The 19,170-nt window shown below is 54.5% G+C and overlaps 7 protein-coding genes and 1 non-coding gene across 8 annotated transcripts; 2 read left to right on the top strand and 6 right to left on the bottom strand.

Annotated features, from left to right (window-relative positions):
* Positions 1 to 830: 830 nt before the first annotated feature.
* G6M90_00g050400 (uncharacterized protein) lies at positions 831 to 1,190 on the bottom strand (the record flags this gene model as incomplete). The annotated part of the gene is made up of 1 exon (XM_066130487.1): positions 831 to 1,190. The coding sequence occupies one exon, from the start codon at positions 1,188 to 1,190 to the stop codon at positions 831 to 833; it is 360 nt and encodes a 119-aa protein (XP_065986184.1).
* Positions 1,191 to 1,513: 323 nt separating this feature from the next.
* G6M90_00g050390 (uncharacterized protein) lies at positions 1,514 to 2,632 on the bottom strand (the record flags this gene model as incomplete). Its single annotated transcript, XM_014689660.1, has 2 exons — positions 1,514 to 2,430; positions 2,500 to 2,632. The coding sequence occupies 2 exons, from the start codon at positions 2,630 to 2,632 to the stop codon at positions 1,514 to 1,516; spliced, it is 1,050 nt and encodes a 349-aa protein (XP_014545146.1).
* Positions 2,633 to 4,167: 1,535 nt separating this feature from the next.
* G6M90_00g050380 (uncharacterized protein) lies at positions 4,168 to 4,452 on the bottom strand (the record flags this gene model as incomplete). The annotated part of the gene is made up of 1 exon (XM_014689659.1): positions 4,168 to 4,452. The coding sequence occupies one exon, from the start codon at positions 4,450 to 4,452 to the stop codon at positions 4,168 to 4,170; it is 285 nt and encodes a 94-aa protein (XP_014545145.1).
* Positions 4,453 to 5,038: 586 nt separating this feature from the next.
* Positions 5,039 to 6,599, top strand: G6M90_00g050370 (uncharacterized protein; the record flags this gene model as incomplete). The annotated part of the gene is made up of 4 exons (XM_014689658.2): positions 5,039 to 5,125; positions 5,205 to 5,681; positions 5,734 to 6,029; positions 6,089 to 6,599. The coding sequence occupies 4 exons, from the start codon at positions 5,039 to 5,041 to the stop codon at positions 6,597 to 6,599; spliced, it is 1,371 nt and encodes a 456-aa protein (XP_014545144.2).
* Positions 6,600 to 8,549: 1,950 nt separating this feature from the next.
* Positions 8,550 to 9,291, bottom strand: G6M90_00g050360 (uncharacterized protein; the record flags this gene model as incomplete). The annotated part of the gene is made up of 3 exons (XM_014689657.1): positions 8,550 to 8,699; positions 8,759 to 9,065; positions 9,131 to 9,291. The coding sequence occupies 3 exons, from the start codon at positions 9,289 to 9,291 to the stop codon at positions 8,550 to 8,552; spliced, it is 618 nt and encodes a 205-aa protein (XP_014545143.1).
* A 2,907-nt stretch (positions 9,292 to 12,198) lies between these two features.
* byr4 lies at positions 12,199 to 15,303 on the top strand (the record flags this gene model as incomplete). Its single annotated transcript, XM_014689656.2, has 1 exon — positions 12,199 to 15,303. The coding sequence occupies one exon, from the start codon at positions 12,199 to 12,201 to the stop codon at positions 15,301 to 15,303; it is 3,105 nt and encodes a 1,034-aa protein (XP_014545142.2).
* A 793-nt stretch (positions 15,304 to 16,096) lies between these two features.
* G6M90_rRNA00000003 lies at positions 16,097 to 16,212 on the bottom strand. Its single transcript, XR_010715674.1, has one exon. It is a non-coding gene; the product is annotated as a 5S ribosomal RNA (ribosomal RNA).
* A 592-nt stretch (positions 16,213 to 16,804) lies between these two features.
* On the bottom strand, positions 16,805 to 18,784 carry NOP2 (25S rRNA (cytosine(2870)-C(5))-methyltransferase; the record flags this gene model as incomplete). The annotated part of the gene is made up of 1 exon (XM_014689655.1): positions 16,805 to 18,784. The coding sequence occupies one exon, from the start codon at positions 18,782 to 18,784 to the stop codon at positions 16,805 to 16,807; it is 1,980 nt and encodes a 659-aa protein (XP_014545141.1).
* Between the last annotated feature and the right edge of the window lie 386 nt (positions 18,785 to 19,170).

Genomic DNA, 19,170 nt, shown 5'->3' with positions numbered 1-19,170 from the left:
GTGACAATGCGGCTTACGCTCGTATTTCGGGTTTGCGTATGCCACTTGGATGTACTTGACCACTGTCGCAGCTGCGGTTTTCAACCCATGGGGCACATTAGCTTTGTGATCTTACTCCATGCCGCAGCAAACACATTTTCAGGTCTTGTACACTTTAGTTTTGGCCGACGCTCCCGTACGAAACCAACATTCAAGCCTTCTTAGATAATATGCAAATAACGAGATTTGAGTTGGGAAAAGGCCTTGGGTTCACTGATGTCTGGCCGAGTATCAATTCTGTCGTTCCTTTCCCGGCAATGGGCCCAAGGGTAATCTTCAAATCGTGGCCAAAGTGCAGATAGACGCCGCCTACGCCGTCTCTGGTGCTGTTTGCTCCTGGAAAAAGGACAGCTTCAGAGACTCTGCCGATGATTGCCTGGCCATGGGCGGTACGAGGCATGTATGCGCGCCAGCCACAATCATAGATGTACTTGACCACAAGCTTGGCAAGCCCTTCTTGATCCTTTGGCGTGGTGAACGAATCGATGCAGGGGGTGACTGCTCACCAAGTTCAATAGCACCTGCGGCATGAGACTCCCCCTCTATGAACTAGGATGTGTGTGGATCGAGCTCATCATTCAGAGGATTCAGCCAGATCTGGTGGCAATGATGCACGCCAGCTTCGCGTCAAGCTTGTCGACGGGTGGTGACTGAGACCATGTGTGCTGCAGCTTATTCCAAAGCTGGCCACGTCTGTATCCATTTTAGGCTCATCTCTTTGGCCCGCGCTCAGCCATGCGTATTGTAAGGGCTGCCGAGGGGAAGAGGGACGTCAACACAGGGTACACGAGTTACCTGATCGCTGGTTGATGTACGTGAATATCCACTGCAGATAGCTCGTCATTGTTCGAATGAGGCTCCCGATGCGCGCAAGCTAGTTCAGAATCAGTCATGAACTGTACACCGAGCTCTTCATAACGCTTCGGGAGACCAATGATGCCGCCGCCGATAATGGCTGTTTGAGGTACGCACACCAGAGCCTGAGCCGTGTACGTTGAGGATGACTGCACGATAGAGCACGGGAACGAAAGACGTCGGTTCTGGCCTTGGCGTGCCTTGATAAAGATGAGTATCAGACGCGTCACGGATCCTGTGGTACAACTGACAAGCTGTATGGCAAGAGAGCTAGAAAGAGAGGAAATCTTAATCATGATAAAAAAGGAAGAGAGTTGGAAGGTGCCGGCGCAGCAAAAGTGATATGGTGCCTACACGTGACTGTGGGACCCAACAGCACAAGTCATGGAAATCGAACCCGCATCCGTCTGTGTGGTCACCGGCATTTCTAAATTATATAGTTGATGCTTGAATTTCTTAGCGTATGGATGGATTACGAATCAGGACTACAAGTTTTTTAGACTGCATTTTTACCCTTTGGTTTGCCATGTTTATCGCTGACTGCCTGGCATGACACGGCGTTGTTTGCATCATACAAAATCAACAGCAGCAACGAATCCAAGGCGTCCGCTGTAACCGCCTACTCATACGCATACAATGCAGCGTTTGTTCCCCTTGCAAAGACTGCGGCCCCAAAACCACCTCTCGGGTTGATCACAGGCGCATCCGTCACCACACCGCCAAGAGATCGCCAGTCAGCCCACGAGTTGCCGTTGTACTCCTTGAGGTACACCGCATTGTCAGTACCTTGAGCCACTACCGCCACGTACCTGCCATCCCATGCCGCTGCGGATGGCCGAGACACAATGGTCCCCCCGAGGGAAATCCACGCGGTCCACGCGCTACCGCTCCACGACTTCTGGTAGAGGGCATTATTCGTGCCTCGAACAAAGAGGTCAAGTCTGTTTGACGCGGACGACACCGGCGTGACATCATCAACAATTACGCCGCCGTGGTTATACCAGCCTGACCAGGATGACCCGCTCCAGGCGTTCTGGTAGACGCCATTATCGGTGCCTCGTACGAATACATCAATACGGTTAGGTCCCCAGGATACCGCTTGGGGGTTGCCGACGATGACGCCGCCGAGGCTCACCCAAGAGCTCCAGGAGCCGCCGTTCCAGGCCTTGTGGTAGACTGCGTTGTTCGTGCCGCGGACGAAGAGGTCCAGTCTGTTGGCGCCCCAGGAGACTGCACTGATCTCGCCAATGATGGTGCCGCCGAGGGACTCCCATCCGCCCCAGGAGCTGCCGTCCCACCACTTGTGGTACACGGCGTTGTCGGTGCCCAGGACAAAGAGGTCGAGGCGATTGGGGCCCCAGGAGACGGCAGTAACGTCGCCGTAGATGACACCGCCGAGGTTCTCATAGTCTGTCTGGCTCGGGCCCCATGGCGAGCCAGAATCTCCATTTTGCCACTTGTGGTAAACGGCGTTGTTGGTTCCCCGGACAAAGACATCCGTCCGGTTGGCCGACCAAGACACAACACCGGGGTGGCCTGCCACAAGTCAGCTTAAAAATGTCATTTGTGAAAACGACAACAGTCGTGTCCGTTCCATCTGCGTACCTGAAAAGAGACCGCCCAATCCTCTCCAAGACTGGGCCGCCGGCGCACGGATTTCTTTCTCGACAGCCCGCGCATTGCACACTTGTGTAGTGGCGAAAAGAGACAGACAATACAGGAGCGAATGTTTCAACATGTTGATCTGGTTGATCAGCGAGTCAATTTCTGTTGATTGATACCCATGAGGAAAGAAAAGTCAGGACGGGCTCACCACTGTGTATTTATAGACAATTGAGAAGCACACGCCACGACAGGCTTTCGAATGAACCAGGGCGAGAATTGAGTCCAGAACATTATTCTCTACCCCGCCTTCCATCACGTTGGATTGGAAAAGTCGTTTGTGCGTGCATCTTTGACGAACCAAGAGCGGCGAGAAACATGACATCTTGCCGTCATGCATGCATCGATACCACCCCATCATCTTGTTGACAACCCAAGACACGGCCCATGCAGCCGTGGCCAGTAGGACTTGTTCGTCACGAAAGCACCTGCAGAGCTGTTGGATACCACCCCGTCCGCACCCAAAGCCTATTCGTTGGCAAACATTGGCCCCTTTCCCCGTACTACACGCAGGGTCTGACATTATGTAAACTTGCAGCTGTCCGAAAAAACTTTATTTGACCATGAATGCACACTGGGCGCATGTGTTACCAAATACGGCAACTCGCAGGTAATCTCTTTGCGGCCCAGAAAGCCACAACGGTGTTTTGTGTCGCCGTTCACGGGCCGTGGCGAATCATGGTCAGTCTGCGTTGATAAATATGCATGGCGCAATCGATATTGCGACGCTGACTACTTCTTGTGAGCACATCGGCACTGTTTCTGGCAGAGCTGTTAAATGCCGGAACAGACGTGTCTCACGGTCAAGTAGCAAAAATGGGATATACAGAGTGCTGTATGACCAGAGTTGAGGTCCTCGTAATCCGCAGCAAACTTGTCACTTGCAGCGTGGTATTCTCAACTATTGGCCCGAATGATCATGCCCAAAAGGCACCCCTCATTCGTCTGCTCTTTGGGGTGCTGTCATTGTGATTGAGACATATATGCCCGTTCTGGGGGCCTGTCAACAGGATGGCTTCAAAATGGTTGGCAGGTTTGTCTCTGACGGGGTCGACTATACTCGGTGCGATACATGCCCGTCCATGACGAACTGGGCTGAAAAAATTCAAACCGAGCAAGCCACCATCTTGATGGGTTGAACTTTTGCCAACCCAAACCACAGTTGTGATATTGTGATCGCGGCAGGTGGTAATCGTGTTGCGTGACCGATTTGACCAGATTGTGTTGAATGTTTTTCCTTGTTTTAATAATCAGAATACACATGTTGAATAAAGAGGGGGAAAATAAAAGGTACCAGTACAACACTAAAAAGATATTGTTTCTACAGAAATAGCAGAATGTATTTCTCTGAAGGAAGATGAAAGACCAAGTCGGTCTCTTAGCTGCCCACCCTTTTTCAGAGAAATGCACTGCCATTTCTGTAACCAGGGCGTCAGCCGCGGCGAAATAGTCGAAGCAGCCGCTTTCGCAACCCGAGACAGACTGCCATGATGCCATCAGCTAAGCCGCGCCCGAGCAGGCCCAATGTAACCGTTTTCGCGACAGGAAGAGAGCCATGTCCCAAGCCGGCCATCTCATGGGAGCAGTCCCCGGCGCGGGAACTAGGGCCGTTCAAGTTGAGAGCAAAGCCAGGATCGTCGACAAGCGTCGCCAGCCAGCATGGTTCTCTGTGATCCCCGCGTCGGCAATGTTGGGCATGTTGCCCTTGTCAATAAACGTGACTGTCTCAGCGAAAACCACACCGTTGCAGCCAGTCTTTCCCTGCCTGCCCTTGTCCATATTGACTTTGAACTTGATGGATTTGCCACCCTTGGTAATGCCTTGGCGCGGCTCAAACGGCGAGACGGATGATGCGGCCTGTGTGGTGATCAGACATGCTCTCTTCTTCAGCAACATGGTTACTAGGTCCGATGGCACCGTGAGCCCTGCCATCGGTGTAAGCAGAGCTGCCCACCGAGTCGCTTGCCGCGGGCTACTGCGGCAGCCTGGTTCAAGCCTATTCAATCCAGAACCTTGGGCTACTGCTGAATTCGAAGCTTTGTAGCCGGCTGGCTGAGGCTGCTAGAACATTAGCTATGGAATTCCTTTTTTTATTTCCCCTCCGGGAGTCCGGGGGCCCGTCGGGGACCCTGCCGGGGGCCGCCTGCAGCGGGCTTCCGCCTGCGGCGAGCGGACAGCAAACAGCCTTGTCGAATCCCCGACGCGCTTGTCCTCCGTTTAACAACTCATGCAAGGCAGAACACCGGAATTCCTATCAGGTCAAGCCGCTTCTTCGGGCCGTCAGCCGCGCTCCGTAGTAGACGCCGTCTGTGGAACCACGCTTCATTACTGCCCGATTCGGCATGGCTTGTTGCTCAGCCCTGGGTGGCCGCGTACATACATCCAAGTCCCATCTCATTGACAACCACAAACAGCAGCTTGCCAAATTCCACGTTTCTCGGCAGCTTTCTGAGCATGTAGGCGCTTGAGCTCGGGTACCAAGATGGCGCCGTCAAAGCAAGCCATCGGGCACTTGGACAAGAGAAAGGCGCTCACGAGATGCCGGCCATGCGCCAAGCGGAGGATCAAGGTGAGTTGCCGCCGCTGCCGAAATCATGTCTTGACTCATTCCTCCAGCTTCCATTGCCACTGACGAATGCCGGCCACAGTGCCAAGGCGGTTCCCCGTGTCATCATTGTACTCGGACGGGCAAGACGTGTGAGCCACAAATGCCCGCGACGTCGAGTGACTCGTTCCAGTTTGTCGCCTACGAGTCAACCAGGCGCACAACACCAAAGCTGGCGCTCCCAGCCGCTGTAAACGACAGAGAGGGCACGTATCTGGGCCATTTTGTCGCTGTCGTTCGTAATTGTCATTTCACGGCTCGTTTTCCGCTGGCGGCAACGGCGCTGCTGCCCGTGATGCGTGGACATGGTCACCTTTCACATGTGGCAGTTGCACTAGGTGCCCTGGATGCGCATCGACGAGCGCACGTCGGCACAAGTCCCGACTATCCATCGCCGCGCATCGTGGCATTTACAAGATACCAGCGCGCCTTGGCCAGCTTGCAAGATGAGCTCGGTTCGAGCGATGCGTCACAGCGAGATGATGTGCTTTGGACGACCTTTCTCCTGGGGCTGTTTGAGGTACATTCTGACTCCATGACAACAAGAAAAGTCTGCTAATTTGGTTACATAGCTCATGGCTGAACCAAGCGGTGACCGATGGACGAGACACATGCTCTACGGCACAGGAAGAATGCTGCAGCTGTCGAATATGAGCCGCGGCCCCTCTCCTCTAAAGCAGATGCTCTTCGACGCGTTCCAGGTCCTAGAGGCCAACAGGGCAATCATGTACGGGGTGGAAACTTTTCTGTCCGAGAACAGGTGGACTGTTGTCAGAAAGACTCTGTTTTTGCGTGCTGGCCAGAGTGCTGGGCTCCCGATGGATGGCATGGTTACTCTCATGCTCTACACCGCATCCTTCAGTCAGAGGTACGTACGGACTAGAGACCATGACAGATCAGATGCAGTTCCATAGTTGACTTTTGCAGCTTCTTTGCACGGATCCAGGAGATTCCAGAGCCGGAGCGTTGCACTCATCCAAGTATCGGAGAGCTGGGTCGACAAGGTATCCATGTCCAAGGCCTGCTCAATACGTGGTACCTGCAGCACGGCTCGACTCTCCATTCCAAGAGTACAGGGCATGAGTGCCGACTAGCCCTGATTTACTACCACACACTTCTGCTTTTCTTGTCGCGGAATTACACGTACTACCCCTGCTGGGCGGGCAAGGCCACTCCTCTGCTGAGCCATTCGGCAATTTCTGACCACGCGAGAAGCATTGTCGCTCTGATTGACCAGTTGCTGCAGTCGTCCAATGTGCCCGGCGTCATGTTGCTGTTCCCCTTGCGAGTCGTCGGTTCCCTGCTCACTGAGACAGAAGCGAGGATGGGAGTCGTGGCGCAGCTCAACACGATATACTGGAAGGGATACGTCGTGGCAGACAGGGTCAAGGTAGACTTGCATGACCTTTGGGCATTCAGTGGCCTGCCGGGGTGTTGAGTGAGAGTTGAAAGGCAGGCGCATGTGTTGTTGTGCTCATCAATACCAGTCAGAGTGCGGGATGCAATCTCGAGCTTGGAAGCTCCATTTATCGCCATACTCCCGCAGGCTGGATTTGAAGCTTGGTGTCGAGAAAAGCAAGTCTCGACCGAGAAATAAAGGGCCGCGGTCCACAACCTTATTGATCTGTAGCCTATGACTTTTATCAGCCAGCATGTCATACAAATAATACGAAATTAGGCGCAGACCTTGGCCCAAGGAAGGACAACACTTCAGCCCCTGTATCCTGTGCAACCCGCTTATACGTCGACGACAATTGGGGCATTTCGCAGCTCATTCTGCGGGCGCTCCACTAGTGCAGCATTGGCAAATTTGGAATCCGGTCTTCCATCCATATGAAGCGCGAATATAGCCGAAGATGGGGGGTGAGGAAAAAGGCCGATCAAAATCACACCTGTCAAGTTGGAGGCGCGGTGGACCGTATGTGATGATCATGTGCGGCGTTTTTGATGGAGAGAGGCAAAAATGTCCTCCCTGGGAGTGATTCGGGCGATATTGAAAGCAGGGATTCCGTACCGTCGCCACGGACTGCCAAATATCGTCAGGCTCTCATGCTTGGTCGTTGCCAGCTTTATCAGTAATGGCCGAATCTTGCAGATACGTACAGGAAGTGCGGCAAATGTGCTCCATCTGGGCGAACGAAGCACCGGAAACGATGCGGAACCAAGGCCTTTGTCTGAATACAGGAGTCAAGGAGCGGCTGTGGCAAGAGGACTGTTCTGCTTATTGGTCTATCCTAGACTGAGAAAAGACTTGAATAGGCTAAAGTGCAAGTTTTGGTTGCTGCTTGCAAGAGTGAGGAGAGCAGCATGTGCTGCAGTGACCCATGTAAAAAGGATATGGTGTCCGCAGCAAAATGTCCCTGGCCAAGAAGTCCGGGTCGGTTCTGGGGCCATCTTTATTCTCATGAGTTGGGAGCACAAAGTGTCTTTCAGCGGTGCCACGTTGCCTGCCCATTCTGGGATCTTTTTCGGCAAAGATGGGCCGGACGTTCCTGGCACTCTCTTCTACCTCTGGAGTGATCAGGAACGGATTATCTCGCTTGAGGCCTGGCTTGACTCTTTGGAAAAGGATGGCCGAGGAGGTGCGTACATCCTGCGATGAATGCATATCGCTCCCCGTCGTCGTCACATGGGTATGTGATATTTTCAGCCACATCCGCGTTGTCTCCAGAAAGCTTTGAGGGCATTGCGATATTCGAGGACCCGATCCAGGACAATAAACTCATACAGCCTGAAGGAGTAGTGAGTCACCGAACTTGAGGGGCTCCGAATTTTCTCCCCGTGATTGAACAATAGTGAGCTGGATGCTGCATGACACTTAGCGCGGTAGACGGAAATCAGGATAGTCTTCGGGACACGGCGTGTAGTCATTGCTGCCAAAGTTTTTCTCCATCCTGCGCGAAACCGTCAGCAGCCCAGCAAGAACTCATCTTCGCATCAGCTGTAGACAGCTCCTGCAAACAGTGTGCATACTGTCTAGATATCCTTGGTATACCGCCAAGTAATACGGGGCAGTGTGATGGTGCTTGACATGATTAGATTGGGGACTCGCGTGTCGTCGTGAGCGGAGATGTTGTCAAGGACCAGAAAAGAAGTCGGTGCAGAACTTCTTTGTGACTCTGGGGAAGTCACGTGCAAGCAACTGCACACGACAACCACCAACACCCAACACCCAACGGTCCATTGCTCTGCGTATTCGGCGGATCTGAGATGCGGCAGAAACGAGAGTGCGATAGCTGGCTTCTCAAGAAACTATTTTCTACTTATTTATTGTCTCATTTCTTATAAAAAGTCCAAATAGTCCCTACACAATCGCCCATATAAAGTCTGTTCCGCGACAACAACACCAAAGTGTACACCCAAAGTCGCCGCAGCCCCCTCGCAGCCCTCAAATGTCCACCTTTCCGACGCGCGTGTTGAAAAACGAAGTGGTCACCCTAGTTCTCTCAATGGGAGCAAAGTAATCATAGCCCTGCACAACATTACACCCATCCACGTACACCGTGACCGGAATAGCGCCTTGGTACATAATGCTCCACTACCAACAGGAAATCCATCAGTCGCAGCATAAAAGGATGAATGGGAGCGGAAACATACTGAAGCAACCCTCCCCGGAATAAAATCCCGCTCAACCAATCCTGAAAACACGGCGCCGGCCTTGGCGAGAAAATCGGCACCGATGAGGGGATAATTGGTGTTCACGTAGCCCCTCCATACTTGGGGGTGGGCGAAATCTTTAAACACCGAGGTGAGCGTGTTGTCGACACGTGCGTCCTCGGTGACGTTGGCAAAGTTGAACACGGACGTGGCGAGGCCGTCTTCAAAGGTTTCGTCGACGCGGACGAGGTTCTTGGCGGGGGAGTTGTACATGTAGCCGGTCTGGATGTGGGAGAGGTTCTGGTTCCTGGTCAAAACGTTAGAGCTAGCCATGTGCCTTTTTTTTACATGGAATTTGAGACGGGAAACTACCATTTGTGCTGTACAAAGTGTGTCTGGAACTCTGGCTTGACCGCCGGTGGCGTGGGCTGCTTGAATTCGGAAGAGTATTCCACGAGCGAGGAGGGGAAAGACGGGCAGTTAGCCGCCACGGCTGTGGCGGAGGCAAGGAGCGCAATGTTGGAAATATACATGGTGATGGTGTTGACTCGCAAGATGTAGAGGAAATGAAATGGTGAGCAGATGTACTCGATGCCATGTTTGTGGCTTATATACATGCTCCGACTACGAAATTCATCATGACAACGCATGTGCTTGCGTGTTCATCTCTATAATCTGCCCATCGCGTTTAAACACTTCCATATTGAGCAGCATGTCAATGATGGTAAGGCAACGCATTTTCATTTTAGCGCCCGTATCTGCAAGCCACCGGAGCAGAGCGTTCAATTGCTTCCTAAACAGGCAAGTGGATCGCGGTGGGAAACCGACGCCGGTAGCGGCACCCGGGCTCATTGAGTCGGCATCCGGGTCATCTGCTGCACAGAGATGCCATGGAACATGATTCCGCTCACTGCATTCAACCCACGCCAATTTGGCTCATGCTTGTCTTGCCGCGTGAACATGCTCGGTCGATGGTACGGGTTTGGAAAACGAAAGGCTACCCTAGATCGGAGCGGGTTCGACTTGGGACCGCCCGAGATGGCTATCGGACGGCTGTGAATGAAAACTAGATGACAGAGTGGCCATTGCGAATAAAATCGAGGGTCCACAGTACCAATTCCACGTTGTATGCTACACGGCAACTAGCCAGGGCGCCAGACAGCGCCAGCCTTGGTCCGTCATGGTCACGATGAGAGTCGCCCGACGAGGCACAAATCCGCTTTCATTGGACATGGGATGCCAGCAGACCCATTTATCGGCCTGGTTTGTTGTCCCGCTCCAAGAAAAAATATGGAATGACGAAAATCGGTCGCCGAGGCTGCGACCACCAGCCATGTGCATTTTGACCAGCTATGTGGCCCGACAGCCGCATAGTCGCAAAATCATGGGCGTAGAGATGCAATACGTCATGTTGGTCCAGGAGAATGTCTCTTGGGGCCGTGATATTTTTCTTGTTTGTGTTTGCGTCTTGCAAATCACGAGCCTGACGCGTTTCGGACTCGCGCGACACCACGATCCAATCAGCGGCCGGTGTTTGCGGAATCACGCGGCGCCGCTTTTACGCATTGCGTGTCCGTCTTCGGGAGGGACCGCACAAACATGCAAACTGCATGAATGATGTGCATGGCGGCCGATGGGCCCCTTCGGCAGTCGATTCTCGACGAATGGTACTACTCTCATCATCTATGTTTCAAGAGGACGAGGGCCACGGTGTGCATTGAAAGCCAAGAGGCACGGCAAACATGATTCGGCGGCATCATGCTGGACGACTTTATGCAGGAATCGTGGCTGTTTGGGGACGTGGCTCCCCCGGAGGCACACAGACAATATCAGGCATCTTCTTGGCACAGTTGGCCTCTCTGGACACATTGCTCAACAGTTTTGGTAGCGTCTCTTGATGTCAAGTGCGAGCGCCGCGGCGGCGAGTTTGGCACATGAAAAGGCGCATGTACATTGCCTCGCCCGTTGAGGAATATCTTGCGGCAAGCCACCTGGGATTGTTTAAATTACAAACGCATGTACGTACCACCAAACTTGTGTGCTTGTAATCTGGGGAACCCTGGCCGGCTCCGGAGAGAACCAACATGGCCGTCTTGGACTCCTTCACGATCCCGGGCCCTGCATGTGAAGTTTGAGCCGAGCTACGCGGATCAGGGTCCGTTAGCCATCGCAGGCCTCTTCCCTCGTCTTGAAGCAGGTCATGCCCATTGCCGGGCCGTTGTACGGAGTAAGAAAACCTGAATAATACATACTACTCGTGCCACACGAAACAATTTCTCGACTGATTGGGCACGTTTTGGTCTCCGCAATTTCGCCGCGGGCCACAAAGCTCGACTTCATTTCTCCTGTCCGGGGTCGAGGGCAGAATATAAAGCCTAATACTAATCCATACGCACACCATTAGACCCCTAATTGCAGTTGTTTCCATTGCGTGTCTCGGGTTTATTGCACCAGACACTTCAAACAGGAGTCAACGGGGTTTGTGCTGAAGCAGCGACGGCGCTAATCCACGTTGGGACAAGTGTCAAGGGTCGACTCCGCTTCGACGGCTGCTTGTTCCCAACCTCCAGCAGGACGCCAGCATACGCCAGGCCTCCACGTCAAGGGGCACTGCAGACTCTGCAGACTGTGCTGGCACCAATTTTCCCTCGACTTGGCTTCTTGGTTCCAGCCACCGCTGCGCACTTTGCGCTCTCAGCAGCGTGGCGCTCGCTGTGCCCGCTGACCAGTGCTGGTACTTGCTACACGCACTTGCTCCTCACGCACCGGTCGCTCCTTCTCCGCCCCAGCCTTTTCTTGCCGGGCTCTCGCATTCCTGTCCCTTCATCCCCCTCTGGCTGACGCATGGCCAATCCTGCCATCGCTTCTCAACTCTGCCCGCACACACCATACAAAACCTCAACACCAAGACTCTTTTGCACAGCTCCCGTCGGCAGCTGCTGCCCCGACCAGCGCCCATTGACGACTCCGGATCATCCCAACTGGTCCCCGTTCGCCACCAGACTCTCATACTTTCGACAGCCCGGCAAACTGCACTTTGACGACAAAGCGTGACCTGCGACCGTACAACCTTCTCCACTCTCCCTCCGCACCACTTTGCACGACAACTGCCAGCCGCGACCATTGCGACGACCAAGGAAAGGAAAGGAAAGGAAAAACCAGACAGCGACAAGCCCTGCAAGGCGTCAGCTCTCCCACCCCCCGTCTGTGCTTCTCGCACCGATTGCTTGCAATCGACGAGACAGCCACAACGCGACAAAACCCTAGTGCTGTGGACGACTATGAGTTCGCCTAATTGACACCCAAGCTGTGGGCGACGTCGCACATCACGAAACACGCACCGAAACACCAACAGCTGAGCTGCTGCTGGCTGGTGCTGTTTGGCAACAAACACAAATCTTCAAGACAACAGCACGTCCCAGCCCGCATCGCCGCCGGGCATGGAGACATTACGATTAAAACCGCGGCAGCCCGTGGAGGATGAGATTGAGAACTGGGATGACGATGACGACTTGGTACTTGAGGGTGATGAGCTGTCATTTCGCACCTCCTTGACGACCGCGGCTGGTCCCACCAACTCCCGCGCCCTGTCACGGCCTCCGTCTAGGCGGCGGGACTCTACGTCTTCTCACGTCTCTTTCCGGTCTGAATTAGAATCCTGGCACGGCGAGGAAAAGCAATTGCATTTGCCTGCCGATGACGAATCCTCCACCATGGACGCCATTGCTGCCGCAGAGCACGCTGGCATTCCTCTGCCCAAAAACGTCCCCTCGTCTGCCCTCATGGGCGGTACCATTAAGCGACTTGGGGGCCGCAAAATCCGCAGGATTATCCAGGATGACTGGGAAAACGACCTCGAGCTCCCGGAAGCCTCGCAGGGCTTCAGCATAAAACCAAAGCCTGATGTCGAGTTTCCCGAAACACTGCGCCAAGTGAGCGCGGGCTCGGTGCAGACCAGTCCCATCCGAACCATGAAGCGGCCATCATTCCCGGAGCCACAGCGCAGGCTCTCGGCGCAGTCAAACACGAGCGCGCTCTCATCCGCTCTCAACCTGGACAAGTTCAAAGACACGGAAGAGGATGACGACTTCTTGGGGGACGGCATTGCTACCATCAAAGTCGCCAAGGGCCGAATTGCTCCGCAGCCCGTCTCCTTCATTACACCTCCTACGCCGCAAAAATCAGAGACAACCAAAGAAACCGAGGACGACTTTGAAAAGGACTTGGAGCTGCCCTCTGACGGCAAGTTGAAACTGTCTACTAGGAGAGACATTCCAAAGACGCCGTCGTCCAATGTCGACGACCTGGACTGGGGCGAGGGCAGTCTCGGCACTCGGTACGGCGGTACTAGGCGCGACGGCCGTTCAAACAGGAGCTCGTCGGCCTCGGCACTCAGCCCCAGCATCTCGAGCTCCATCACTGCCGAGAGCGAGGACGAGACGTTTGAAGGTCTTGTCCTGCCTGCCGGGCCGTTTAATTTCAGGGAGCGTCTCCAAAAGCGCAAGAAGAGTTTCTCGCCAGAGCGTATCCCGGAGGAGCAGCCGTCGCCACTTCCGCCAGCCTCCAAGAAGCCGCCGACGACCCAGGCCGAGGCTGACCGCGAGGATTTCTTTGAGGATCTCGAAATTGGTGATGGAAATGTGTTTGGTCCCGGCAAACTGACCCTGCACCGCAACATCAAGGTCAAGGAGACGCAGCCTGCGTCCCCCGCACGGCCCAAGACTGCCGTGTCACTGACGTTTACAAACAAGCCAACAGCAACAACAACAACAACAACAACAACAACAACAACGCAGACCAGAATCCCTCGCTTGAGCCATGAACGGGCCCATTCGACGTCGTTGGAGCCGGTTTATGAATCTGGCAGTTCGGCAGCTCCCTCGCGAAGCAGTCGCCGTTCCCAGTCTCGTCTTGGACACTCACACCAGTCGTCTGTTGTCAGTCTTCCCACCCCGACGACAACCTCTCCCGGACGACAATTTCCTCTCTCCACACCGCGAGGGCGAGAAGTTGGCTCAAGATCATCATTCTCGTCTCTCAGGGGTGACGCACCGACCACCAGTTCTCAACTGCTGAAACAGAAGCGATCTCTGCCGGCGGTCCGGGGTTCGACAACCACCGCACCAAAACCCGTGTTGCAGAGATCGACAACGGACAGACCGCCGTCAAGGGCCGAGACGGGTCGGCCACAAATTGGATTGAGACCCAAGACACCCGTGGAGCGGCAGCGCCCGGGTCTCGTCGCCGAAAGCCCTGCCTCGTTGACGCGGAAACCTCAACCCTTCTTGCCGGCCGGTGCATCGCAGTCTCAGTCGCAGCACGTCGCTTCAAAGACGCTGCGCCAGTTCCGACGCCACGACTCGGAGAATGCAATCGATCTACGACCCATCTCGAGGGCCTTTTCCCGGTCCGGGGGCCGATCGCCCAGTCCGCACCGATACAAGGTTGCTGCCGATACCTGGGAGCGCCTGAGCAAGCCAAAGAACAAGAAACACTTTGGCGATGGTCATGAGCTCGACGCCTTTGATGACTTGCCGACGTCGCGAGAGACGGAGACGCGATTCATGAAGCAGCCCGTGGCCAGCGGCACCAAGACCACCATTCGAAATCGGCTGTACCAGAACATTCTGCCGGACAGGACCGCAACGCCGGCACCGCCGAGTCCGTTTTTCCCGTTGAAATCCGCGGCAACCCCCCGATTTGCGCGCGACACTGCCGCAAGTCGAATTGCCCGAGAGACGTCTCTGGCTCACCGTGCGCCAAGCCACGGTCCTTTGTCTGCCATAACCGCCCAGCGAGAAGGTGGTGGCGGTGGCGGTAGTGCACTCACCTCAAGGACGACCAACGTGGGCCATCAGCCCCATCTCCCTCAATCAACCATTCGCTCCAAGAAGAAGACGAAGCGACCGCAGCAGCTGAAGCCGCACCTCATTGCCAACCTCAACGCCGGCAAGGAGTCCAAAGTGGTGAATGGCATGTTTTACAATGCCGAGACGTTCCGCTGGGAAGGGAATGAGAATGTCCTGAATGCATTCGATGCCACAGTGGCCACCCCGTCGACCACCACTGCGTCGACGCACGTCACGCGTGAACGGGAGGCAACCACTCCTCGGCCTGCGCTGATTGCCAATTTCAGCGCGACCAAAGGCGTCCAAGTTGTCGGCGGCATGGTCTTTGATCCGGAAAACATGTGCTGGCTCAGGATGGGGCAGCAGGACAAGACCAAGTCGGACGCGGGCGATACCCTGGATGGCTTTGATGCACTCGACGACGACGAGGATGTATTCAAAGACATTCCCGACCTGGACGATAACGCGGCAGAAGAAGACCGCGGAGAGGGCGGCCGCGTCAGCGACGTCAAGGATGACTGGCTCGTGGGAGAAGAGTTTGACGTTGGGCCCGAGTTTGTCAGAAGACAGCGTGAAGAGGAAGAGCGGTGGCGAAAGAAGTGCGAGAAGTGGGTTGGCCGCGGGCCTCGAGATCAAGAGATGTGGCGCTGGACGATCCGGGAACTCGTCTCTCAGTTTGACGAGCTACCCATGTAGACAATACAACATCTACCGCGGCGATTTTTATCTTTTCGGACATGTCGGCTGTTTGGAGCACAGTACCCCCAGGATTACAGAACAGGAACGAGGGCGTCGCGCTGGGCCAATAGCGAAGTTGGGCGGACAACATTGTATCTGTGGTGGACGGAAGCCTGTTGTACAAAAAGGGGCATTTGTTTGTTTTATTCTCATTGCCAAACAAGAATGGGGTCGGGTCAAGACGGATTATTGTGGTTTTTTTTATCCTGGGCAATAGACAAAAAGGATGTGGTGGGCCATGCTTGGGAGGATTCCAGCGATTGTGCGGTGTGAGTCGCCGCGTTGTGGCCTTTTTACGACCGAGATGACGGATTTATGATGCTTGATGAACTGTCTGCATTGGTAGCATGCTGTGGCTTAATAACATTATTGTGTTGCACGCGAGTTTGGCTGTGATGAAGGGGTACTGAAGTCGTCGGCGTGCAGTGTGCGGCGTTATGTGTTTGAGGCCAGCGGCGCCGAAAGCAAACACACGTCACTGTTTTACGTGACGACGACTAGTACGGTTATTCTCTTTAATATATATATCAAGTTTTTTTTTCAACGCAGATAGTAGTACTAGCATCATGCAATAAGTATTGGAGTTTTAAAAAAAGAAAAAAAGTTCCTTAGACCCAGGAAAAGAACACGACAAGCAGGAACTACTCCGGGATATGCGCACTCCAGTTCAGGCCGCGCTTGGTAAACCGTGCACACGAGCCAGATACCCGACAAAACCCCGACGTGGTGCCACTATTTTGAACCAAAAAAAAACATATAACACCAGGTATTCGCTGGTCGTCACCGACCCAACTACTAATCTGGCGCTCGCCAGTTTGTCGTACGAGATCGGACGGGATCGTGATTTTTGCTGGCGGCTGTGGTCATATGTACCTGTTCCGCTACAGATTTTACTTATAAACCTGGTAGTAGAGCAAAACAGAAAAAGGACAACCAAGAGAGGCACAAATACGAGCGGCACCAGCTTGATCTCGACGGCGGCTAGCAAGGACAGCCTCGGCTCACGTCTTGCCGCTGCTCTCGATGCGTATTCCAGGCGGCCATGGAAAAGGAAATTGTGCCGCCGCCCAAAGATTCAGGTTCCGGCGACAAAATTGTCTTCCCAGACATTAATATAATCCGCCCTACGGAGTACTAAAAACCAGTAAACGTATTCGCCAAGTCTCTGATCCAGAGAGTATTCGGAGTCTCGGCGTAAGAGTGGTCCTTTTTGTTTGTATCCAGTAGCTGACTTGCTAGTGCTAATAAGCCATCACCGTGTTAATGGGCCGAGCAGAGCCGGGTATAGGTGTGGATTTTACATCTTTGTCGTCTTCAGGAGTGTCTAGCAAGAAAACGGCACACTCAGCCAAGCCGTGGGCGACGAAGTGAAAGGCAAAAATACATCAATTCGCACGAAAACAAGAATGCCATTTTTGACTCCTGTGCCATACATTAAACTCTAAAAAACTCAATCACATCATTTGGACCCCTTGTTCGACTTGGCATTACTCCTGGGATCCAAGCCCCGTCTGCGCATGGCGTTTCTCCGCCCCTTCTCCATGTACTCGTTGTCCTCGTCCTCGTCCCAGCCGCCGAAATCGTCGTCCTTGCCGGCGTCCTCGTCATCCGCAGGAATGGGCGTCCTGTCAACAACGTCCTCGGCGTCGCGTGCGGCGCGCGTGTTATCCCGGGGCGCCTGGGCGGGCGTGGGACCAATCTTCTTAAACTTGGCGACGTAGAAGCCGTCGACGTTGTACGCGTGCGGGTAGTACCTCCTTGTGAGGCGGAGGCTGGGGTCAAACTTCTTGCCCATGAAGCTTGTGAATCCTTCCTTGCCAAATGCCAGCCCCGTGTCGACGAGCTTGACGTTGGGCCTGCGCCTGAGCGCGTACTGGACGACCTGTTCGTTTTCTTCAATAGTCACCGAGCACGTCGAGTAGACAATGTACCCGCCCGACTTGCTGGAGTGGTTGACCGAGTCAATGGCCGCGAGGAGCAGCTGCTTCTGCGTGTGCGGGAGCTGCATGAAGTCGAGCTCCGTCTTGTTGGTCTTGACGCTGGGGTCCTTGGCGATGACGCCTGTTCCGGAGCAGGGGGCGTCGAGGAGGACGCGGTCAAACCCGCCCATGGGCTTGGGGAATTCGCGGGCGTCGTAGTTGGAGACGATGACGTTGCGGGCGCCGAGGCGGTGAATGTTGCCAATGAGACCCTTTGCACGGGCCTTGTTGGGGTCGTTGGCGATGATGACGCCCGTGTTCTTCATCATGGCCGCCATGTAGGTTGTCTTGCCACCGGGGGCGGCGGCCATGTCGAGCACGCGCTCGTTTTCCTGGGGATCAAGCGCCATGCAGGGCAAAAAGGACGAGGCAGCCTGCAGGATGTAGTGGCCGGCGAGGTACTCGGGTGTGGCACCGAGGGGCACGCTGCTCTCAAAGACTTGCAGGCCAACCTTGGACCACTTGCCGACCGGCTCGAGGGTCACGCCGCGGTTGATGAGAGCCTGCGCCAGGTCGCGGCGGTGGGTGCGGAGTGTGTTTGTACGGATGACGACGGGGCGCGCCGTCTCGTTGGCTTCGAAAAAGGCGAATGCCTCGCGGGGTGTGAAGAGGTTGTATAGCTTTTCGGCGAGATACTCGGAGTAGCCATAGTACGCGCACACATCCTTGATCAACTGCGCGGTGTACTCGGATCGCGAGCGCCCATCCTCGGCAAGGTTGGCAAAGTCGTCGAGCACGCGGATGTTTTCGGTGATTCTCGTCCGGAGCAGCTGCAGATCCGGGGCGAGGAGGGCACTTGTCTTGGCGGACAGCTCGTCGTCCTCGTCGTCAATAATGTGCGGTTTGTCGCCGTCAATGTTGGTTTGCAGTGCGCTCTCAGCCATCTCTGCCGCGTTGGCAGCCGCTTCCTCGGCCAGCTTGCGGTCCAGTTTCCTCGAGAGTCCGTCGATATTGGCGGCCGTGAGCTTCTCCTCTGCGTCGGACTCGTCTTCATCTTCAGAAAATGTGGCCTTTTCGGCGTCATTCTCGTCGTCCGAGTCCAACACGGATGAATCCGAGCCCAAAAAGTCGTCGCCCAGCGTCGCGCCCTCGCCTTCTTCCTCTTCAAGGTCGGATAATTTCTCAATGTCCAACTCCGCGGCGTCAAACTCGTCGTCCTCGAGCTCAACGTCGCTGTCGTCCAGGCCTGGCATGACAGGCTTGGCTTTTGACTTGCTGCCGGGCTTTGGCTTTGCTGGCTTGTCGCCGTTGGATTTCTTGGGCGCGGCGGCCGCCTTCTTTACTGAGGCTCCATTTGCTTTGGGCTGTCCATTCTTCCCGGTTCGTCTTCTCTTGTTGTCAGGTGCTTCTGTACGAGTGTCGACTGGCAGACCAGCCTTGCGCTTCAGTTTTGCGTAGTGTGCTTCTGATAAGGGTTCAGGGGCACCCTGCTTTCTCTTCATCCGTCTTCCGGCGCCCATTTTGTGTGACTTTTGTTTTCTGTTTTTTAAAAAGTGTTGGGAAAGGAATTGGCCGTGCAAAGGAACGGCGACGGCTCAGTGCAGGTACAAGAACATGCGCGCCCCGCCCAACTTTTTTTTCTTCGAGACTACGATAAGATGGTCTTTGGCCGGTAAAACTTCGTATCGGGGAACCAGCCACGGCCACTGACTTTACTCATCAGGTTGGAGAGCAATTCTCATGTACAATTTAAATACGAATCAGTGCTTTGCTAATTATAGATGAGAAACAATTTCCATGCTTGTTCACGCTTGTTCAATGAAAAAAGAAAAAAAGAAAATGCAACTACCGCCAATACATGTCGTCGCTGGTTGTCGTCGACCGTCTTCCCAGCCCCACTGCTTAC

Source organism: Metarhizium brunneum, chromosome 2 (assembly GCF_013426205.1).
Source record: "Metarhizium brunneum chromosome 2, complete sequence".
Classification (NCBI taxonomy): Eukaryota; Fungi; Ascomycota; class Sordariomycetes; order Hypocreales; family Clavicipitaceae; genus Metarhizium; species Metarhizium brunneum.
This window is presented reverse-complemented; position numbering and strand designations above follow the sequence as displayed.